The following is a 22,852-nucleotide window of genomic DNA, read 5'->3' on the forward strand; positions in this document are numbered from 1 at the left end:
ATGTTCACGAACCCCCCTCCCCCCACTCCCAACCCTTGCCCTCGTTGGCGAAACCCCCACCCAGCTCCACCCAAGTTGATCGGACCCCTAAAACCTCCACCCTAGTCAGCGCCCACCGCAAACCTAGGACCACCTAATCTAACACCTTAATTTTTGAAAAAAATATTTAGGAGAAATTGTCAAAAATAATACAACCTTTTAACGGTCCGCCAAAAACAAATCAACCTTTTAATTATTTCTAAATAATATAACCTTTTGAAGGTGTCCGCTTAAACAAGTTATGACCTGTTGATAACCTAATTAAGAAGTTAAATGTGACACGTGTCATTACCTTATTGGTTTGACAATTTAATTTGTTATTTTTTTAAATTTAAAATATTATTACTATTATTATTATTATTATAAAAATCTCCACCCATCTATCTCCTCCTCCACCAGCCACTATCGGCGTTGCAACCCCCTACCCCCAGCGCCGGCCACGGCTAAATCCCCCTCCCCCGGCACCGACACTAACCCCCCTCTCCTGTGCGCTGCTCCCTCCCTCTTCCCCGGTGCTTGCCTGAGCCACCGAACTGAACCCCCTTCCCCGAAATTAAACCATCCTTCCCCCGTAAAACCACCTAAATCCCATCCCCTACCCTCGGAAAACCCTAATCAAACCCCTAGAAATTGCGGGGGAGGTCCGATTAGGGAGTTTTGAGGGTGGGGGATTGGATTTAGGTGGTTTTGCGGGGGAGGGATGGTTTCTAAGAAGGGGGTTTGAAGGTTTAGGTAGCCGGAGAAGAAAGGAGAAATGGAAAAGCGAAGGGGAAGAGGGAATGAGGTGACGCGCGAGGGAGGAATGTCAGCGCCAGCGCCGGGGAGAAGAAATCTGGGCAGCCGGCGCCGGAAGGCAGGGGAGGGAGGTTGTAGCTTTGGTGGTGATGCAGTGGCTGGTGAAGCAGTGAAGGAGATGGTTTTTTTTTAATATTTTAATTATTTTTTTTGAAATGAAATTTTTTAATTTTTAATTAATCATAATTAAAGTTGTTATTAAGAGTGAATAATAATGTTAAACGAATTTATTAAAAAGAAAAAAAAAATTAACTAGTCATTCAGGTTGCAGGTAAAAAAAAATAATTGTTTAAAACGGACACCGTTAAAAGGTTGTATTATTTAAAAATAATCAAAAGGTTGACTTGTTTTTGGCAGACTGCTGAAAAGTTGTATTATTGTTGACAAATTTTCCAATTATTTATTAATTTTTGTATTTAAATTTAATGTTAATATTAATAATTTTGTTATTACTTAAGTTAATTTTTATTTAATTGAGATTTAATTATGTACAAGTTAATTGATGATCTATTTGACCGGTCACAAGTAAAAATACCCATTTATGAAAAATAGATACCAAAGTTAGACTTATACTCCCTCCGTTTTTAAATACTTGCTCCACTTTTCTTTTCCGGCCGTTTTAAAATGCTTGCTCAATTTCCTTATTTTGAAAGCTTTTACAATATTTAATTTATTTTTTTTAACTAGTGAACCCAACATAAATTCATATTCTCTCTCCTCCAATTCTCTCAACAACTTTTACTCCCTCCGTTTTTAAATACTTGCTCCACTTTTCTTTTCCGACCGTTTTTAAATACTTGCTCCATTTCCTTTTTTGGAAAGTTTTTACAATATTTAATTCATTTCTCACACTTAGTAGACCCAACATAATACTCTCTCCTCCTATTCTTCCACTACTTTTGCTTTTTACAAATTTTTATTTTCTCAACTACCTCACTACCTCTATATTTTATTACTTTCTCCAATTTCTCCTAAAACTCCGCGCATGGAGAAATGGAGCAAGTATTTAAAAACGGAAGGAGTACTTTTTACAATTTTTTTCCTTCCACCTACCCCTATCTCCATATTTTATTACTTTCTCCAATTTCTCCTAAAACTCTGGGCATGGAGAACTAGAGCAAGTATTTAAAAATGGTGGGAGTATTTGAATTAATCAAAGTTGAACTTAATATTGGAAGACAACCTAAAGTTCGACTTACTGTTGTTAATTTTTCCTTAATAATATGATAGTCATTTTTCAAATGACCGTTGTAAAATCATCCTTACCAAATATACAAAATCTATCAATGTATGAGTACAATACATAGAAATCCACCCTTTAGTGGAGGGTCAAAATGTGGTGTCGCATCACCCACAATGTTCCAAAAGGAGCATATACTGACATCATTATCAGAAGAAGGGTGGGTCGGGTTGGGTGTTGTTGCTCGTAATAGCTGTGGTGAGGTGTTGTTTTCGGCTTGCAGAAGACTACGTGCTTGGTGGCAAACTGATGTTGCAGAGGCTAAGGCCATGGTTATGGCAATCAAGCTGGGGCGCAATTTTGGTTTTGACAATGTTATCATTGAAACGGACTGCCAAGTGGTTACTAACCGCTTATCAAAAGGAGCCAACCACATTACTGATTTAGATGCAACTCTCTCTGATGCAGTGAGGCTGAGTTCTTCCTTCACGCATATATGCTGGTCTCATGTTCGACGGACAGGCAACGAAGTAGCTCACAATCTTGCTGAGTATATCCCTTTTGATGTTGAGCAAATTTGGGAAAAATGTGTGCCTAATGATGTATCTCCTTATGCTCTCATGGACAAGCTTATTAATGAATGATTAAGCCTTGTGCTCCCTTTCAAAAAAAAAAAAAAAACAAAAAGGTTGATCAATATTAGGAGGGAGGGGTGAAATATGCAGCCCTCAAAAGTGTCACCTTGACTGCATAAGTTTGACCATTGGTTAACCACAAACCCAACATAAACTTTTTTATGAAACAGCTTTATAGATTGAAAAAAAGAGTATCGATCTTTCAGTTTTTCGTACACCGTAAAATGATATTAATGAGTAGTGAAGTTGGTAGTACATTAACACGTTCGGAATGTGTTTGCAGGAGGTATCATCCCAGTAAACTTAGAGCATGATGACAACAATAATCATGCAGCTGAGAAGTCAAAACTTATCAAGGAAATGATCAACGCGAATCCATTGGCTATATTTGAACAAGACTTACAAGGCATGAACCCTCTAATGAGAGCAGCCCAGTATGGTCGTGTCCTTGTTGTTCATCGGATTCTAGTTGATCATACACATTCAATGGAATGTCGTGATCAGAATGGAAGGAACTTTTTGCACCACCTGCGGCTAAGAATGGATGATCTTAACTCAAGTGATAAAGGTCATACATTGTGGATCTGTGAGAAGATCCTTGTTGAAATAACTGGTGTTGATGCTCTTACAGTTTCATGTGACCAAGATGGAAATACACCATTGCATAACGCTATTTTAAATTCAGAATTTGATCTTGCGTACTTGATTCTCCAATCATGTGCTGACTATGCAACAAGTGATGGATATACATATACAATGGGTCGATTAATAGAAAGGAAGGTCATGATTTTGAGCATAAAAAATGACGAGGGGAAGACAATCATCGATTTGATTACATCTGGCTCAGACATCCCCGCAAACCTCGTGAGTACAACTACTCTTCTCTAAGGCTATGCTCGGTAAAATTTATTTGTAAGTGATAAATGAAGAGAGAAAAATAAAGTTGCATGCGATGAGGAGAGAGACAGATAGAAAAGAAAACATTTGTTACTAATAATTTGTAGTTTCTAATAATGGAAACAGAGTATTATTTTGTTTGAACTTATATGAATTTATATTATTTTCGCTAATCTTATTTGGACAAGTTTAAAATTAGATTAACCAAACAGAGTCTTAATCTCAAAGTTTAGAATTAATCAGTTTGGAGAATTATAATTGGTTGGTGGAGCATTGAATAACTTATGGTATATTATTATTGCATGTAAAATTAGGGACAGTTTTCAAATGACCACAATAAAATTGTGGCCATTGTATTAAATTAAATCACGAGCGTTCATTTTTATTAACTAATGTGTACTTTTGATATGATTTATTTTTATTTTATATTTAAAAAAATTTGACAACAAAAAAATCAAAAAAAAAAATTCACATTCTTATTGGTGTCTTTTCAGTATCTTCTTTCATTACTTCTCTTCAATCTGATTATAACAATTGGCTTCAAGTCCAACCATTCAAATAGAGTTGCTTGAATTCAAGATTGCTTTAATTTTTTGCTTGATTACAGATTTACAGGTACTTGATAGCTTGATGCATCAATATTGAAAAGATACAGACATACAATATAGTTTGGTCTTTAAAAATACTTTGACTGCAAGTAATTTAAATAGAAAATTGGTTTGTAAAAGTACAATGAAGATTAAATTATTTGTATCCACTTCAAAACAAAGAAAACAATGAAGAAAGATTGAAGAAAAGTTAAGGGGGCGAAAAAATACTGCTTAAACAAAGAAGAAACTGAAAAAGAACGTGGTAGGTTTTTTTATTTTTATTTATTTTAATATTTTAACAAATAAAATAAAAAATAAACTATAGCAACGGTTTATATTAGTCAATAAAAATAAACGGTTGTGATTTGATTTAATACAATAACCACAATTTTATTGTGAATTATACTATAATGAAGATTATCTTTCATAATTGCATTATATTCTAGCAGTACTAAACTTAAGCTAACTTATACTTTATGCTTTGTAGAAAAATATGATGGAAAGGGTAGTCAATACGGGAAGGATCATCAATCATCTCACGTACGAGTATGCTATAAAACATGATGAAGATAAATATATAAACGATTTGATTTCTGAAGGAGATGGAAGCGACGTCATTTATATAGCCTTACATCATGGGAATGAAAAGTACTTTGACAAAGCAATTGAAAGATATCCAAATCTGATGTACCAGAAAGACTCAAATGGAGATACTCCATTGCACATTGCTGCCAGGGTACCATCGGATGTAGCAACGAAAGTGTTGAAGAAATCTATCAAGCATTGGAGTGATAACAATGGCCAAAATCGTTGCGTACCACCGTGGGGCGTGAAAAATTCGAGAGGCAATACAATGTTCCATGAAGCCGTACGCACCAGTAACTACCAAACATTAAATATATTGGATGGCTTATGTGGCCCCGAAGCAATGTTAGACATAAACGACAGCGGTGAGACTCTTCTTCACTTGCTTGCAAAATACTGCCGTCGTATGGACGGTACGTGAGTTTCTCTTCTCTTACTATACCAAACTCATGGTTTCTTAATTAATCATATACTCTCTTCGTCCCATACCATAATGCCCATTTCTCATTTTAACAAAATTTAAGAAAAGCGCAGTATAAGAGTATAATTTTAAAAATAACCTATAAGTTTATAACAATTAAATGAATTAAACTCTTTTATTTGAGATAATAATAATAATAATAAATTCTGTCTAAAAAAGGATAATAATTTAAAACAAATATATTATTAAAACTCAATGGCAAAACATGAAATCCCGCCATGTGTAGCCATTGTTTATGTAGTGTTATGTCATAATACAATCAATCACCAATTTTTCCTCAAATTATAATTTGTTATCAATAATATTTGAACCCATGACTTTACATTCAATAAAAATAAAATTTAACCGCCGCTCCAATGACACAACTTATGACAATAAAGTCGTGTTAAAAAGTGTTATTTGTGTTCATATATTCTATAATTTTAATTTTAAAAATAAATTAAACATATGTAAAATTTTGGTTACTGCAGATTGAATAATATATGAGTATTTTGATATTTAATAATATCTATTAAGTAATACTAAAATAAAACGTTGCTGACATCATATCTTCTCCAACTTGTACACATGTCACTCTGACATAAAAAAATTTCCCGCCAAATTGTTATGATGATGTCATTAGTTTATTTTTTATATCTACTTTTGTTTTTTTATTTAATAAACCTTTCATATGCTATATCCTTTGTTCCTACCAAGTAGTTTTTTTTATAGGTATGTTAATATGTCAATGTTCAAAATCGTTCATTTTTTTTTTCTTTATATATATATATATATATATATATATATATATATATATATATATATATATATATATATATATATATATATATATATATTTTACAAGTAATATGTTATAGTATAAATTACTTACCATGTATATAAAAAATTTACGGAGTAGAAAACTTTCTTTCTCTATACTACAAATAAATCTCACAATGTGTTTATTTAAAATTGTGCATGGCACGGGAACTAAACTAGTTTGCAATATTTTACAATTGATATTATTTTTAATAAAACAAAAAAGTAATGAAGCGGGCATAGCCAGGGCCAAATACTAGTTTCACAACTAATCATGCATAACTTCCAAGATTAAGAAATAAAATTTATTTTTATAAATTAATATAGAAAATGTAGGCATTTATTTTCAAGGTAAATAAAATGATGACAATCTTAAGACGGATAGCATTGGTGTTCAAAGATGGAGTATCAAATAAAGTATGATTCCGGTTTAAAAAAAAAAAAAAAAAAAAGGTATGATTCCATTATCACGGAATATTTATGAAGTTTTTTTTTCTTTTTTTTTTGGGTTAAAATAGGTAAATAGATTAATTAAGGCCTATCAGGCTCAAAGTAGCAACAATACTAGTAGCAGTTAGGGTACATAACATATTTAATAACACTTAGATCCGAGATTTGAATAATAGAGCTATTTGGGAAAGGGTTAGCAGCTAGCTTTCACAGCACCTCATGCCCACCAGCAGGCACTAGACCAGCTTGGAACGCCAGCAGGTGGGCTTGAATCACCTGGCTTCTTGGGAGCCACTAAACATTCAATCCCTCTGTCCTTTGCTATAAACTCCCTACAAACACTTACAATGTTAAAATATTTATATCTAATTAAGGCACACCAACAATACTTGTAAACAGTAGTTCTAGAATTAAAGCATATGTTCACATCACTCCAATTATGACACTTAGCCCATGCAACAACAACTAACATAGCAAGAAACTTAACAAAAACGTCATCTTCAGACTTGAATTTCAATAAGAATCCCCCAGACCACTCCTTAAAAGAAGTGTCGCAGGTACCTCCAATACCCACCTCATGGGTATGTTGATTAAAGGAGGCATCAATTAGAATAACAAATTGAGAAGGGAAAGGAGGATGAATCATCTTACTAAAAGGATCAACTGGAGGATTACAAGGTTGGGCATAGAAGTACTCGGTACATAACGATTTGACAGATTTGGTAAGAGCTGGAAGAGGGGTATTAACTTGGGAAAAGACCTAACTATTCCTTCCATATAGGCCAGCAAGACACAACAAAGATCAGGAGCCAAGGGATACCATCATGAGAATGAGAGTGGGTTAGATGTACTCTAATCCAATCCCTGAAGCTTGTGAAGCTAAGGTCCAGGGGTTAAGCAACTGCCATATATCAACAGCTCTAGGACATTCCCATAAGATATGGGTTGGAGATTCATCAACAACTTGGCAGAAAGGCCAAGAAGCAGGGGTCGGGATGCCTGTCCTAGCTAAGGCTTGGATGTTGGAAGAGCATCAAGGCTGGCCTGCCATAAGTAAGTTTTAATCTTTGGGGGAATAGGTGCAGACCAAATTACCTCCCAAAAATCAGAGGTTGAGCTGGCCTCCACCCCGTTAGCCTCCAGCCAGACTTGGGAATAAAGGGTGGAAGCATTAAAGGACTCTCTATTAGCATGAGAACAAATAAGATTATCTTCAGTGCTAGTGAGAAATTTGATATTATTGATCTTTATTTTCTTTTATATCAGGGGGAGATGGGCAGATATAGTAGAGAAGTCACACCCCTCTTGATTGGTCACTTGGCCAATGATGGGAGACTCATCAGTAGGGGTTAAAGGGCCATGAATGAGCTGCCCAAGATAACTTAGAGAACACCATTTGTCATACCAAAAGAAAGATGAGAGTTATGGCCAGCAATCCAAGCAGTAGAAGAAAAGAAGAGGTTCCACCGTTTTCCCATGTCTTGCAAGATGTGAAAGCCAGATTTGAAGGGTTTAAAGGTGTGCCTGTTAGAAATGTACTTGTGATATATGACCTTAGATGCAAGGTTATCATAATAATGCATTTTCTAGCACAGCTTGGCCATAGAAATTTCATTAGAGATCACATTAGATCTTACCCTAAGACCCCTAAATTTCAGAGGCCCACAAATTTTCATCCATGCCACCATTGGAAGCATCTTCTTAAACATGCATGACAGCGGAAGCTGTCTAGATAGAGGCTTCCTCAAACAAGAGAATATCATCAGCAAACAATAGATGGGAGATAGAGAGAGGGGATCTTAGAAGCTTTAAGGGAGACCAAGAAGCTTCAGAGCAAGTTTCAGTTATCATCTCTGACAGCAACTCCATGCGTAAGATAAATATATAAGGGGAGATAGGATCCCCTTGCCTTATTCCCCTAGAAGAAGGAAAGAAGGAAGATGGTTGCCCATTGAACAACACAGAAGAAGAGTTAGAAGAGATGTAGCTCATAATGAGCTTGATTGACATAGCATCCAGCCTATGATGGCAAAGGGCTTGATGGATAAAATCCCATTCCAAAGTGTCATATTCCTTTTCTAGGTCTATTTTAATAGCAAAGAAGCCCTTTCTACCTTTTCTAATTCTCATGGAATGGAGAATTTCAAAATCCACTATGTAGTTAACCTAAGTGCCCCTGCCAGGAAGGAAGCTATTCTAGTTGGGGGAGATCATAGAGTATAGCATGGGTCTTAGCCTGTTTACAAGGATCTTAGTGATGACCACCTTGTAAGAAGTAGAACAAAGACTAATTGGTCTAAATTGCTTCATTGTCTTAGGAGAATCAGACTTTGGGATGAGGGTGATGAGAGTTTTATTTAGCTCCTTAAGGACACACCCCTTATGGAAAATTTGAGTAATTTGAGGAAATAATTCATTCTTTATGGTTTCCTAGTGTTTTGATAGAATAAAGCATGAAAACCATCCCATCCAAGTGCTTTCAAAGCACCTATTTTGAATATAGTAAACTTTAGCTCATCCATAGTGGGGGGTGGGGGTAAGATATAGAGATATTCCCATATGTAAAGTGCAGCCTCATGGCTTGCTTAGAAGAAGAGAAAAGCTCTCTAATGTGAGTTTGAACATGGTTCTGGAGTTAGACATGATCAAAGATGGTATTCTTCACACTATCATCAAGGGAAGAAATCCTATTCCTTGGTCTTCTGAGAATAATAGAAAGCTGAAAGAACTTGGTGTTTCAATCACCTCCCTGAAGCCATCTTTCTCTGGCTCTAGCCATCCAGTAAAGTTTTTCCTGGTTTAGGACGGATTTTAATTATTCAAAAAGGGAATCCTCAAGATTCTACAAGAATTGATTATGAGGGTGAGCTTCAAGGTTGAGCTGGATGCCTTTGATTCTAACCATAAGCTTTTTCTTTTTGTTGAAGAGGTCACCTGAAAACTCTTTGGCCCAGGTTGTCATTGATTGAGACAATGCAATTAGTTTAGTGTGGAAAGGATGAGGGTTCGTTGGGGTTCCAATTCTAGTTAATAAAATCAAGAAAGGTTGGTTCATAGTACCACAAGGGTTCAAATTTGAAAGGTTTAGGTCCTACTGGCATTAGGGGAGGATGGGTAGAGAGGGAGAGAAGAATGGGTCAGTGGTTAGAGGAGTGTCTAAACAAATTTTTTACATTAGTTTGAGGCTAGAGCTGCAGCCACAAAGAATTTACTAGACCTCTATAAAATCTTTCCATGATTGGTTTAACTTTTCTTTTGTTAGTCCAAGTGAACATATACCCTTGTGAAGCCACATCAAGGCCACAAGCATCAATATCATGTAGAAATCTATTACAACTAGCAACAGATACAAGATTACCCCCAAGTTTCTCTGAGGGGGAAGAGATATCATTAAAATCCCCAATATCTACCCATGGCAGATCAATGGAAGCAGAAATAGTATGGAAATAAGCTCACATGGCTTTCCTAACTCTATTTTCTGTGCTAGCATATACACCTGTAAAGAAGAAAGACGAGTTAAGGTGTTTTACCTTAGCAATTCCATAGATAAAATGAAGTCAGTATGAAAAGTGGTGATTTCCATAGTGTTGAAGTTCCATAGAAGGGTTATACCCCCAGAGAAGCCTATAGATTCAGCAACATGGAGGCTATCAAAAGGGGGGTCATTCAAGACCCCAATTGTGTGAAAAGTGGAAGTGCGTAACTCAGTCAGCAGAAGGAGATTCGGGTTATGGGGTGTGGATGAGGTGCATTAAATTTTTGCGGAAGCTCTTGCGAGCTATACCATGGGCATTCCAAGACAAAATCATCTGATCAGCAGGAAGGGGAGATAGCGATGAAGCTCCATTTTGGCAGCTCACGGTGTCAGATCGTTCAGAGCTAAGAATTTTTCAATTTCCCAAACATAAGGGTCCCTTTCTCTAGGCTTGATTGAGATCTTCAAGAAGTGGTACTGGTGTTTGGATCCTTGCCCAAAATCTTCGAATCTTTTTTTGTTTGACTCGAATTGGCACATTGAGAAGGGCAAAGGCTGGAGCTTGGATCTCGAAGTGTAGTTTGGTTGGGGTTAAGGTCAACATAAAGATTTCTCTCGATTGAGGCAATATAGGCACTAGATCCGCCAAGTACAAGAAGTCCCCCCTGGAAGTAGCTCTTGAAAGGATTAAAGCAGAGTGTTCATCCATTCCTCCACAAAGGCGGCTATTTAAGGTGAGAAGCCTCGTAGATCTTTTATGGAAGGGAAGTGAGGAGGAGATACCTCTTTATCTCCTTCCTTTAACATGCACATGTCGTTGAATGGAGGATTTATCAACTCGGGGTGAAGGTAGTGTAACACCCCCAAATCTTCCTCTACGGAAATACTAGTATAGTACATACAATTATACCGTAGAGATAAACTTAGGCGTATTACCGCCGCGTGATTACGCAAGGCTACTCAAACTTACTAAACAAAACCAATACTTTACAGCGGAAAACTTCAATACTCTTCTCTTATTAATAATAGACTATAAATAGTAACCATTGTTATGAGTACTCAAAAATAAACATAAAAACAACCATTTCTTAATCTAGGTGAAACCATTCCCGGGACTCCAAATGCTCAATTATTGACTCCACCTGAAATTAGTCAACATGAACCAAAACAAAACAAGAAATACGGATTAGAAAAATATGCTAAGTACGATAAGTGCAAGATAATTAAGCTCCATTTATTAGCAAACATGCTTTTGAAATCTATTCCATCCTCTCCAATAATTAAACCATTAATTCCAACTCAAAATTCCAAAACCAATTTCAATAATCAATATCAATAGTCAATTCAATAAACCAATTCCTCTTTAAAATCCAATTCCTTGAAAACCAATTCCTTTTAATCCAATTCCTCACCCAAGTGTGCACATCCCCCAAGCTAGTCTCCTTATATTACAAGGCTATTCTTGAGAAAAGACCCGATCATACAAAGTCTAAGGCCTTATCAATAAACCAAATCCGCATAGTGGGATTACCAACATGCTTGTAAAGCATTAATAATAATAATTCAATGAATCCTCTTTAAATCCAATAATTCCAACTTTTAATAATAATAATTCAAACTCCCTTTTTATTTAAATCCACATGCTTTCAAAATCAAACCTTTTAAACATGAATAATAATTTTAATTATTTAAAACGTGATATAAAATCAATACTCCAATTTATTTATCAAAACCAATTTATTTAAACATGCTTTTATTTCATAAATTATAATTCAATTCAATTTAATTCAATTTAATCATCATAAAATCATTCAAACATGCTTATTCAAACCAATCATTTTCAAGGTATCTAGCCACCTAACGTACCTTGACCCTCGCTTAGCAAAAACACACAAAAGGAAGCTCAAGAATCTTGATCGAACACACCCTACAAATAAAATAACCTTAATCAATATAAGGTTAACAAATAATCACAACAATTAAATTAAAAACCCCCAACTATATGTGCATGAACCTTTTAAATTAATTTTCATAAACATCATTAAAATCTGATTTTATATAATTAAAACTACTCATAATAATTTTTATAAATCCCCCATAATAATAATAATAATAATAATAATAATAATAATAATAATAATAATAATAATAATAATAATAATAATAATAATAATAATAATAATAATAATAATAATTGAATAAGAGAAGAGAAGAAGAAAAGATAAGGAAGCAAGGAAAAGAGAAGAATTGGATTTGTGTTGGAAAGAATATGCAAAACTTGCAGAGGCTATAACTCCTTTGATATAACTCTGAATTGGGTGATTCTTAAGCCTAACCTCAAGGATTTTTCGAGAGGAACAATCTTCTATGAAACGTCAATACCTCAAAAATTGACCAGAAGTGCCCGAAAATTGGCTTCAAAGATAAACGGGATGATTTTTGTAAAAAGAGGAGAAGAAAATAAGAGAATTGGTGTGAAGAATGTGAGAGGTATGGAGGGGTATTTATAGGCTAGCTCATGCAAGAATTATAGCAAGAGAATGTGGGAAGAATTATGGCAATAGGGTTTATGGAATTACTTGGAGAAGTGAATAAAAGAAATATGGAAAGTTTTGATATTAAGGTGATCATGTATAATTAAATATGGAAGGTATGTTTGTCATGAAAAATAATATGGCAAGGAAGATTACTTGGGGAACAATCAAGAGGAATAAAGGTAAGAAAAATATGATGATCAAATATTAAGAAGATGAAAAAATAGAATTAAGGAAAATAATAGATTTTTGGGAGATAATTAAAAATACAATTTACCAAAATAATTTCCCCCAAAATAATACAAGAGGGCCGAAAATCTTGAGCTTTCCATAGCTCACATTTTCGGATCCCCTTAGTAGTATTTAGGAAGATTTTTGCTCGGTTTAAGGAATAAAAATAATTGTGTAAATATTATAGAATGATTAATTAAATAATTAATTAATTAAATACCAATTATTCACCAATAAATAACTAAGAAAATCATATTTTCTATGCATAGAAAATCCAAATTTCCTAGCTAAATAAATGGGAATTTTCGGCCATTTAATATAATTGATAAAATATAATTTTTCTTTAATTAAAATATCCGAAATATATAAATAATCCGGTTTTTAAAATAAGATAAATGGATAATAAATCTTATCCAAAGTAATAATAATAATAAGTTTTCAAAATACTTTTGGTCCAAAATTCAAATATCATTTTGGCTCTAAATAATAAATTTACTAAAATACCCATTTTATAAAATAATTCCTAATTAATTAAATAGAAAATACGTATGAAAATACGGGGTATTACAGGTAGGTAAGCTTTTCGCAAGACCCAAGGCTCGACCTTGGTCCTGCACCTCGAGGTCTGCATAAAGTAGGTCCACTTGGTCGGATCAACCTCCGCCAAAGTTATAACCGACTTCTCCCAAGAAGTATAGAGCTGATGGGCAAGGGCCCTTCATAGTGGTGGTTATCTTGGAAGGAGGGCCAAATGGGGAACGTTGAAAGGGTTGAATTGGCTAATTCGGGTTGGGAGCAGTCGACAGAATCTGAGCTATGGCTTGTTGGAGATGAAGGAGATGTTGGACATTCGATGAGTATGCTGAGGGGGGAGAATCGGGATCCATTGGAATTGTTTGTGGCGTGCAGAGGAGGCAATGAGATCTGAGAGGGGCTGAAAGTGAAATTAGGTTTTAAGAAAAGGGAGGTAACAGACGGCTAAGATGAGATCTGGTTAAAATAAGGGTTAGGAATTAGAGCGAGATTGGGTGGAGAGAGAGGTGCCACATCATCCTTGTCTAGGTGGGAGGAAGCAATGTTTTTGGATAGTTCAAAATCAGTTAGGCGGGAAAGTGAAAAGGATTTTTTCAATTGTGGTTTCGGGTTGGGCTTAGAAGGTTGACTTTTTTTCTTGTTATGGTTGACAACACTCCAACCCTCAATTTTGTCAACCCGAGAAGGTTGGGCCTCCAGCTTGAGGAAACCCTTACAGTGGGTGGCTTCATGGATTGTAGAATGGCATTCATGGCAAAACATAGGAATGTTTTCCCACATTAACGTCTGATGGAGATGACCAATCCATACAGCCGATTTTAGAGCAGCCGCCACATCAATTAATACTAATATTCTTGCCATTTTAAAGTGTTTTTCCCAATCCCAGGGTCCAATTTGAGGAAAGTGCCAATGGAGTTGTGAATAAACTTTAAGAAAGATGGAACAAAGAATTCCATGGGTAACTCTGGTAGGGAGACCTACCCCGGAACTATAGAGACAGAAGCTTCAGACGGCCTAAACCCTGGCTTCCATGGTTGAACAGAGAGGTAGGTGGAGTTGATAAACCAAGGACCTCCATTTAGAATGGATAATAAAAGGTTAGGTGGTATTTTCACCACAAAGAAACCCTTGCCAAGGCTGGAAATTGTCATCGGAGTGGGGAGACTCCACAATGACACCAGCTTCTAAATGAGAAAATTCGTTGCAAACGAACTCCCTATAGGTTTAATGATGATAGAGGATGACCAAAGAGAGGTCAAGGGGGCTAAAACCGAAGCTGGGAGGGGAACAAAAACTTCAGATTCTGAGTTAAAGGAGGGAGGATGGCTGATGGAGCAAAAGAGAATTGGGGTGGGAGGGTATCAAAATTTTGGAGAATGGTTTTGAAAGAGGCTGGAATATATATGTAGTTAATAGCTATTTAATCAATATAATCAACAATAATGTTCAATCAATTCATCATTAATTAAAGGAAAATTTGTAAATAAGTACCCTCTCAAAACACCAAATTTTGGTTTTATCACCGTATAATTTTATTTTTATTTTTTTTATATTTGTTTATTTTAAATTACCACTCCTAAAATTAAAGAAAAATTATTCAATGGCTACAATAAAATTGTAGCTATTGTAATTAGTTTTCATCTTGACCTTATATTTTTAAGGAAAAATCTTGTCCATCCATCCACTTGACTTAAATAGATTAGCCCCGTCTTATCTCAAGACATTTTACTATATTTTTATTAATTTTTTACTTTATAATATGGTTAAAATTTGTTCAGACTCAATGTTTTTTAACTCTTCAACCCTGAATTGTCAACTCATTTATGACTTCTCAAAACCTATACAACTATACATAGCCAACATCATCAATATTTCATGCTACCATCACCCATGTTACTTTTCGATCAAGTCTTAACTTGGGTCTTGAAAAATCAAGACTTCATTTAAGACATTGTTAAGAAAAAGCAACATCAATGCAAAAAAATTATGAAATCTTATCTTAAGACTAGTGGAACCACTTTATGATGATGTCATGCCAAGTCTTAAAAAAAAAAAAAAAAGAAATAAAAAACTGTTATTCAATTTCTAAAACCAAATCTGAACTTTGCCATTGACACCTATACGACTATACCTGTAATTTCAAAGCTCAAAGGATTCTCTAATATCCATTAAAACCAACATTTGACTATAATAAATCTTTCTGTATTACTCTACAGTATTACAAGAATAAAAGGTGAGAATTGTCTCTAATTTCAAGAAACCAATTATTTGATATCAAAGGTAAAATCTAAATTTATTAGACCTTATCTGAACATTTTAATAACTGATTAAAAAGTCAGTTATTTGACACCAACATTAAATGATCTTTAAGGATTTTGTTTTAATAACTAACTTTTTATTATGTTTAAAGTCAAGTAAGGGTGTGTTCTCTTCACTTTATTGTACCTAAACTTATATGAAGTGAACTAATCTAAGCTGATCAACTTATTTGAACTTAACTAAACTCATCTAAACTTATTAAACTTATTAAACCTTATTGAACTTATTAGAATTTATTGGACCATATTAGACTTGATTAGCACTTATTAGACCTTATTGAATTTAATAGACCTTATTAAACTTATTAGACTTTCATAAACTTATTAGACCTTTTTGTAACTTATCTGAATTTATTAGACCTGAAATCTATTTTTATAAGGTGAAGAGAAAAATCCCTAAATGAATGAATAAGATGAATCTTTTATACTCCCTCCGTTTTTAAATACTTGCTCCATTTCTTTATGCGCGGAGTTTTAGGAGAAATTGGAGAAAGTAATAAAATATGGAGGTAGTGGGGTAGGAAGAAGAATAAAAAATTATAAAAAGAAAAAGTAGTTGAGAGAATTGGAGGAGAAAGAATATGAAATTCATAAAATATGATTTATGTTGGGTCCACTAGGTGAGAGAAATGAATCAAATATCATAAAAGATTTCCAAATAAGGAAATAGAGCAAGTATTTAAAAACGGCCGAAAAAGGAAAGTGGAGCAAGTATTTAAATATGAAGGGAGTATAATTTAAGAGTTATTTTTGTAACTTCTCACCGAATTCCTCCAAAACTCCAATCCTGCAATTTAACTTTAAAAAACCAAAATCAAGGCTTAATAACCATAACATGAGATGATCAAGGTTTAATAACCAAAATCAAGGCAAAGTAAAAATTCGATACGAAAAATTAATTGTGTTTAAGGTCTCTTCATGCTCGAAAGGATATATTAACCTGAAAGATAAAATTAAACCTAACAAACTCTAATTACATCTTATAAAAAGATAAATATTCCTAATCTTTATCTTAAGTAAATCATACAAATATGGAAAAAAGAATCCTAAAGAAAATAACTATAGAATCTTAAATTATTGATACTTGATCCCCATCATTCTCCCTCTCTTGAAAAAAAACATTCCCTCAAATTAATGCGATACTTAGAAATCATCCAAATCAAATGAACAAAACATGATAATATACTCTCTTCCTTAACCTCATTGTTTTCACCTCTTTTTACTTTGCCACCAATTAAGCTTAATAACCATAACATGAGATGATCAAGTTTATAGATACGTGGAAATATCCCAATTTTTGGCAAGATTGCTTCCATGTGTAAAGTATTAAAACGATTAGAAAAGATATATCATGAACCATAGTGTCTAATTTTCTCACAAAAATATGATGTATAGCTCGATCTTCTGTTCATCTTGATTAATTGTTTGGATTCCATCAATCATGGATAAGAGAAAGCTAAATCTAATTCATCATCTAGCACCTCGACTTCTTCATCTTGCATAACCAAATTTGAAATAGTATTAACCTTCTTCATAGAATTAGAGCCAACCACCTCCATCTCATGTGCTTTTGTTCTTTCATACTCTTGCAGCTCAACCAATATTTCTAATAATGTTTGTGTTACTTGTTGAAATTGTAGATTCATTTCCAACATTCTCTCCATGTGTTATAAGTTCAATTTGGTCGTCCATATTGAATATCAAATTACAGTAGCAAAGAACACGTCCAAACTCAAAACTAATAACCCGTTGGAAGAAATTGACCCAATTTAATAGTAAACATTTTCAAAAAATTCTAAACTTTTGTATGTGAAAACTAGACAAAAGACAAAAAAAAAAAAAAAAAAAAAAAAAAAAAAAAAAATCAAAAAAATAATCATTGAAAAATATTTTGTAACGAAGGAGATGTAGCCACTCAAAATTGACCTTTAAAACTGACCAAAACTGATGAAAGTAGAGCACTTCCAAGATCTTGATACAAACATTGTTATGTCAGACGTGTATATCCCTTTTGATTTAGGATATTTTGGAGTAGGATACCATTGATTTTTGTAAGAGCACAATATATGTTATAGAAATACACACTATGGCCCTTCACTTTACCTTAAAAAAATATTAAGTAAAAATAATTACAGTTCATTAAAAATAATTTAATTTCAGTTAAAATAAGTTTAGTTCAGTAAAAATCAGTAACTAAAAAGAGGAAATGTACTCCCCCGTTTTGCATTAGTTGCAATAGTAGGCTTGGCTCATAGTTTAAGAAAATTATAGAGTAGCTTATAGGCTTATAGTATAAAGTATTGTTAGTAAGAGATAGAAATAAGAATAATAATAATTAAAAAAAAAAAAGTAGTGTGGGTGAGGGTTGTAGGAAAGAGAAATAATACAAAGTAAAATATTTGTGAAAGTGGGGTTAGTGGGAGTGAGAAATTATTAAATAATGGTTGGTCCTTTCCAAATATAGTAGTGTTGCAACTAATATGAAACGACAGAAAATGGAAAGTGTTGTAACTAGTACGAAATGGAGGGAGTAATAGAGAATTAGTAAAATTATTTCAGTTCACTTTAAATAATTTCGCTTTAGTAAATTAATTTAAGTTAGCAAATATAATTTTTGTTCATTAAAAAGGTGAAGTATACAGGGCCTATATATGAGAAAAAATATTTATTTTATTCAAAATTTCTACTCATGGATTAATATCACTTAACAATCATATTTGTAAAATAAAAAATATAGTAATACCGCTCATAAAGTTGTGGGATATAATTTTTAAAGTATATCGTAAATGGATTTGTTTTTAACTAGAATGTTATGGTATATATAAAAATAAAGTCAAATGCGTAGAAATTGAGCATCAAAGAGTGCGTGTGAGTGTGTGCGCAGAAATTGAATGTTAATAATTGTCGTTGAGCAAAGGTGAGGTAGGGTTTATATAAGCATTAATTTGTTTAATTAATTTCCTTGTATGAATAGAATTCTTATATTAGTTGGATTAAAATAAATAAAATTATGTAGGATTTTTTCTAAGGTTAATATATACTCCGTACGTAACTCAATAAGAAGGGATTGTTCACATTTACTGAACTGAACTGATTGGACTTAACTGAATTTAACTGAACTGAAGTGAATTGAAATTAAGCTGAATTGAACAGGCCTGAAGTGTCTACTTTTTGTAAGTATCTTATTATTAATAAAGAGGATGGCACAAAACTTCTCTGTTTTAAATAATTATACTTGATTAATCCAATCGATCCAATGTCCTTAAAAAAGATCCAATCCAATGTTGCATAGTAGTACCTAAAAATATACAGCTACAATCCTTATTGTAGCTCAACTACTTGTACGGAGTATAGTAAACAAACCCTTATCACTAAGCATATGGGCTAATTCCACCACACTTAGCTGAAGTGAAGAGACTTGAAGTGTCTTTTTTTTTTTTTTTTTTGGGAATTGAGGAAAAATTTACATTTACTCACTTATGTCATAATTTAGGGAACTTATGGGATAAAAATAGATTTATTGAAAGTTATAAAATACTGGTCTTATATTTTCTCAAAAAATAATACTGGTCTTATATCGAAAATAAAACTCTATTGAAAATAAAACTATAAACTAACTTTTTTATCTTATTAAATTTATCTAAATCTATCCAATCTTTTATCCTACATGTCATACTAATAATTAATTATTGCCTACGTGGCACGACATTTGGAAAAAATTAAAATGCCAAATGTCGCTATCTTGAGGCCTGGATTAAAGCTTAACTTTATATACTAGTTATTAGTTTTGTGCCCGGGAGATGATCAGATTGTTAATAAAATTTCAGTATAAACTTTTTTGCTTGAATGTTAAATACTGTTCTACAATCCCTTTTGATAATGTAGGATATATAGATATATGATACCATATCGCTTATTTAGTTAAATAATAATAGTGTACTTTTTGTATTTTTGTTTGTGAATAAAAATCTATGTTATTATTGACTTGAAAGTACTTTTATTGAACTTAATTTTTTTTTTTACTAATTCTCTATTATTATTTTTAAATAAATTAAACATATTATAAATGGATCTTATTTTCAAAGAAGTTTTATTGAATTTATGAAATATTAGAAGTATATCAATAATAAAACTTTATATAATATTTTTATCTTAAAAAAAATTATTCAAAATTCGCTTACTTAATATCTATGTGTCACAATAATACTAATTTATCGGCTACGTGGCTTGACACTTGGCGATAAACTGAAATGCTGAGTGGTAAGTCTTGTGACTTATCTGCGAGACCGGTTTTATATATTAGTGAAATGATATGATACGATATGATATTATATCATAAATTTATCACAAATACTATCTATCCTTCTATAATATCAATCAGATAATTCTCGTTGATTTTTCGGTAAAAAATTGACCTTTACAAGGACATCAATATAGTAAGAAATGAAAATTTGTATTTACAATAGATGAATTATATACTTGCTTTCTGATTATGTTGTTGCATGTTGAAGGTTTTGCATGGGACATTATTTATAGAAGTGGCTTTGCTGCATATATGCACGACGTACATGGCTTCACCCCAATTTTAAGAGCAGCACACTCTGGCCAAATCTGGGTAGCTTTAGAGATTTACAACCATTTTCCTTCATCAATACGAATTAGTGATTATAACGGTAGAACAGTGTTGCACCATCTAAGTACTTCAGTCTTAAAAGACGGAATCAGTCAGTTAGAATCGACATTAAAAAGAATGGGAGAAGATTCCATTGTTATGAGTGCCCTCATGTCATCACAAGATATTGATGGAAACACACCATTACATGTTGGCATCTTAAATCAAAATTTTGAGGTTGTACAATGTTTCATCAAACATTGTATCAACGCAAAATCAAGCTTAAAGATGAAGGAGCTATTCATACACCTGAAGAACAATGACGGAAAGTCTGTATGGGACATGATTTCAAATGGATCAAACATTCCTCCAATCCTAGTAATCCATCTTATCAATCTATTTTCACTAATTAATTACCATAAATATATAAGTTTATCTATTCGTAATTTTGATTATAATAATTAAAGCATGTATTAATTTTTTTGCAGAAGAAACTCATCAATCAATTACTCAGTGTAGAAACTACATTGGATAAGAAGCTTTATGAGGCAGCTACAAAAGGAGATACAACTGTGTTTGATAAAGCTATCTTTACTTTTGAAGAGAGGGCAGCCCAAACCCCAGATGGAAGTAATATATTTCATATAGCCCTTCAACATCATCAATTTTCCTTCATTGAGAAAGCTCTCGACGTGATTACCTTTGATGGAATTTATAAGGAGGACTCAAAAGGAGATACACCTTTACATATTGCTGCGAGGCTTCAACCTTCTGATCATGCATTGAAATATTTTAAGCTGTGTATTCATACATGGAACTCAATGCCTGGAAGTCAACCACCGTGGACGGTAAGAAATTCAAGAGGGGATACATTACTTCATGAAGCAGCAAGGGCGGGTAATACTAACATTATTTCTTTCTTTTGGGCGTTGCTGCATAAAGATAACAATGAGATTGCCGATGTGAATGATCATGGTGAGAATGTTCTTGGTAATGCAAATAAATCTGTATTACAAGAGTTTGACATTGCCGATGTGAATGATCATGGTGAGACTGTTCTTCATGTGATAGCTAGATACGCCACTTACGCAGGTATGTTTTTTTTGTACCTCTCCTTTTTTATTTGTAATTAAAATATATCTAACGACGTATGTTTATAACAAAAACTTTTGTGTATACTCGTCACTCAGTTTATCATAAATTCATAATATACTATATGTATACATCAAACTCTTTTCGGGTAATTTATAGCCAATTTGAAATATTTTTTAATCTTATTTAGGATAACTCTATGATTTTTAACCGGAAATATTAAATGGGTTGATATGATCCCGGCCTGAAATTAAATGGGTTAGGTTAAGGTTGAGATTTTCTACCCGAAAACGACCCAAAAAAATTAATTAATGAGTTAAAATTATGATCAAGCCCAAATGCCCCATAAGTAATTGTTTGCCCAAATAAAATCCTAGATATATAAGATGCTATTTTCCTCTTACTCTTGCCTGTACATTTTAAAAATTCCTAACAACCCTTTTCTATCTCTTCCCACCCGTTTCCCTCTCCTCCATTGAAGTTTCTTAGAAGCTTTTTTTTGAGCTCCTGCACACTCCATTAAACTTACTGCTCCTCTACTTCCTCCTCCACCTCACCGTCGATCTAACAATACGACATTCTTTGTAGGGGTGAGCGTAGCAGGGTACCCTGTAAAAATCTCAGAACCCAAAACCGGAACCTGTTGCAACAGGTTCCTAAAAATAGGAACCGGAACCTGTTCAACATGTTCCTAAAAATTGAGAACCGAAATTCCGAAACAGGGTACCCTATCTTTCAAAGTAAGTTTAATAGTTACTTGATAAATTGTTACATAAAAAAAATGGATGTTCACAATAAAAGCTTACAACTTTAATACACTACTACAAATATAACCAACCAATATTGATTGTCTAGAATATTGAATAAGAAATTATAAATATTTATATTAATACCATTAATTAAACCTTTAAAAGTAAGATGAAAAATGAATAAGAGGAGGGAGAGAGGTAGGTGATGACTTTTATACAAATTTGGTATAGGGCTTTTATATTTAGGCTTAAATGATAGGTTCCGGTTTCGTGTACCTTACAACGAACCTTTACGAATAGGGTACTCTACAGGTTTCGGGTCCAAAATTTTATTACCTGGAACCAAAACCTGTTGTAACAGGTTCCTAATTTTATTACAAGAAACCAGATTCGGGTTTTGGAACCTGCAGTTCCTAACAGGTTCCGATTCCGGATCAGGGTACCCTGATTTTTGCTCACCCCTAATTCTTTGTATCCATTTTTTTTATTTTGTTCTTAGATTATTTTCTAGGTTCATGGTTGTACTCTTTATGAGTTTGTGCTTGTAATTTTTGAGGTTTATACTTGTATTTTTTCCAATTAATTTTAGTGTTTGGTTTGTTGTTATTTTGTCATTAATGGTCAGTGATATTTTTGTGTGTTATTTTTTGAATTTATATCAACGTTCTATGGATGTTTGTTTATTTATTACTTTTTTCTTATAATTAACAAGTCCCTTTCAAACATCTTGTATAATTTGCAAAAAATGAAGCTCGAAACAACATATTAGGATGACCCATTTTACACCCAAAGCAACAAATCTAGTTAAACTAAACATCAAAAAAAAAAAAAATTCAATAAAATCGATTAGAGAAATG

At 33.3% G+C, this 22,852-nt stretch overlaps 1 protein-coding gene across 1 annotated transcript in view; it reads left to right on the forward strand.

The window, feature by feature from the left end:
• Nucleotides 1-22,852, forward strand: part of LOC145576303 (uncharacterized) — a 46,744-nt gene that overhangs the window by 5,349 nt on the left and 18,543 nt on the right. The window contains exons 2-5 of the mRNA XM_081634079.1: nt 2,933-3,513; nt 4,624-5,134; nt 20,054-20,532; nt 20,643-21,246. Coding sequence (XP_081490205.1) covers nt 2,933-3,513; nt 4,624-5,134; nt 20,054-20,532; nt 20,643-21,246 — 2,175 coding nt within the window. The remainder of the gene's footprint in view (nt 1-2,932; nt 3,514-4,623; nt 5,135-20,053; nt 20,533-20,642; nt 21,247-22,852) is intronic.

Source organism: Chenopodium album, chromosome 13, assembly GCF_948465745.1.
Source record: "Chenopodium album chromosome 13, dcCheAlbu1.1, whole genome shotgun sequence".
Classification (NCBI taxonomy): Eukaryota; Viridiplantae; Streptophyta; class Magnoliopsida; order Caryophyllales; family Amaranthaceae; genus Chenopodium; species Chenopodium album.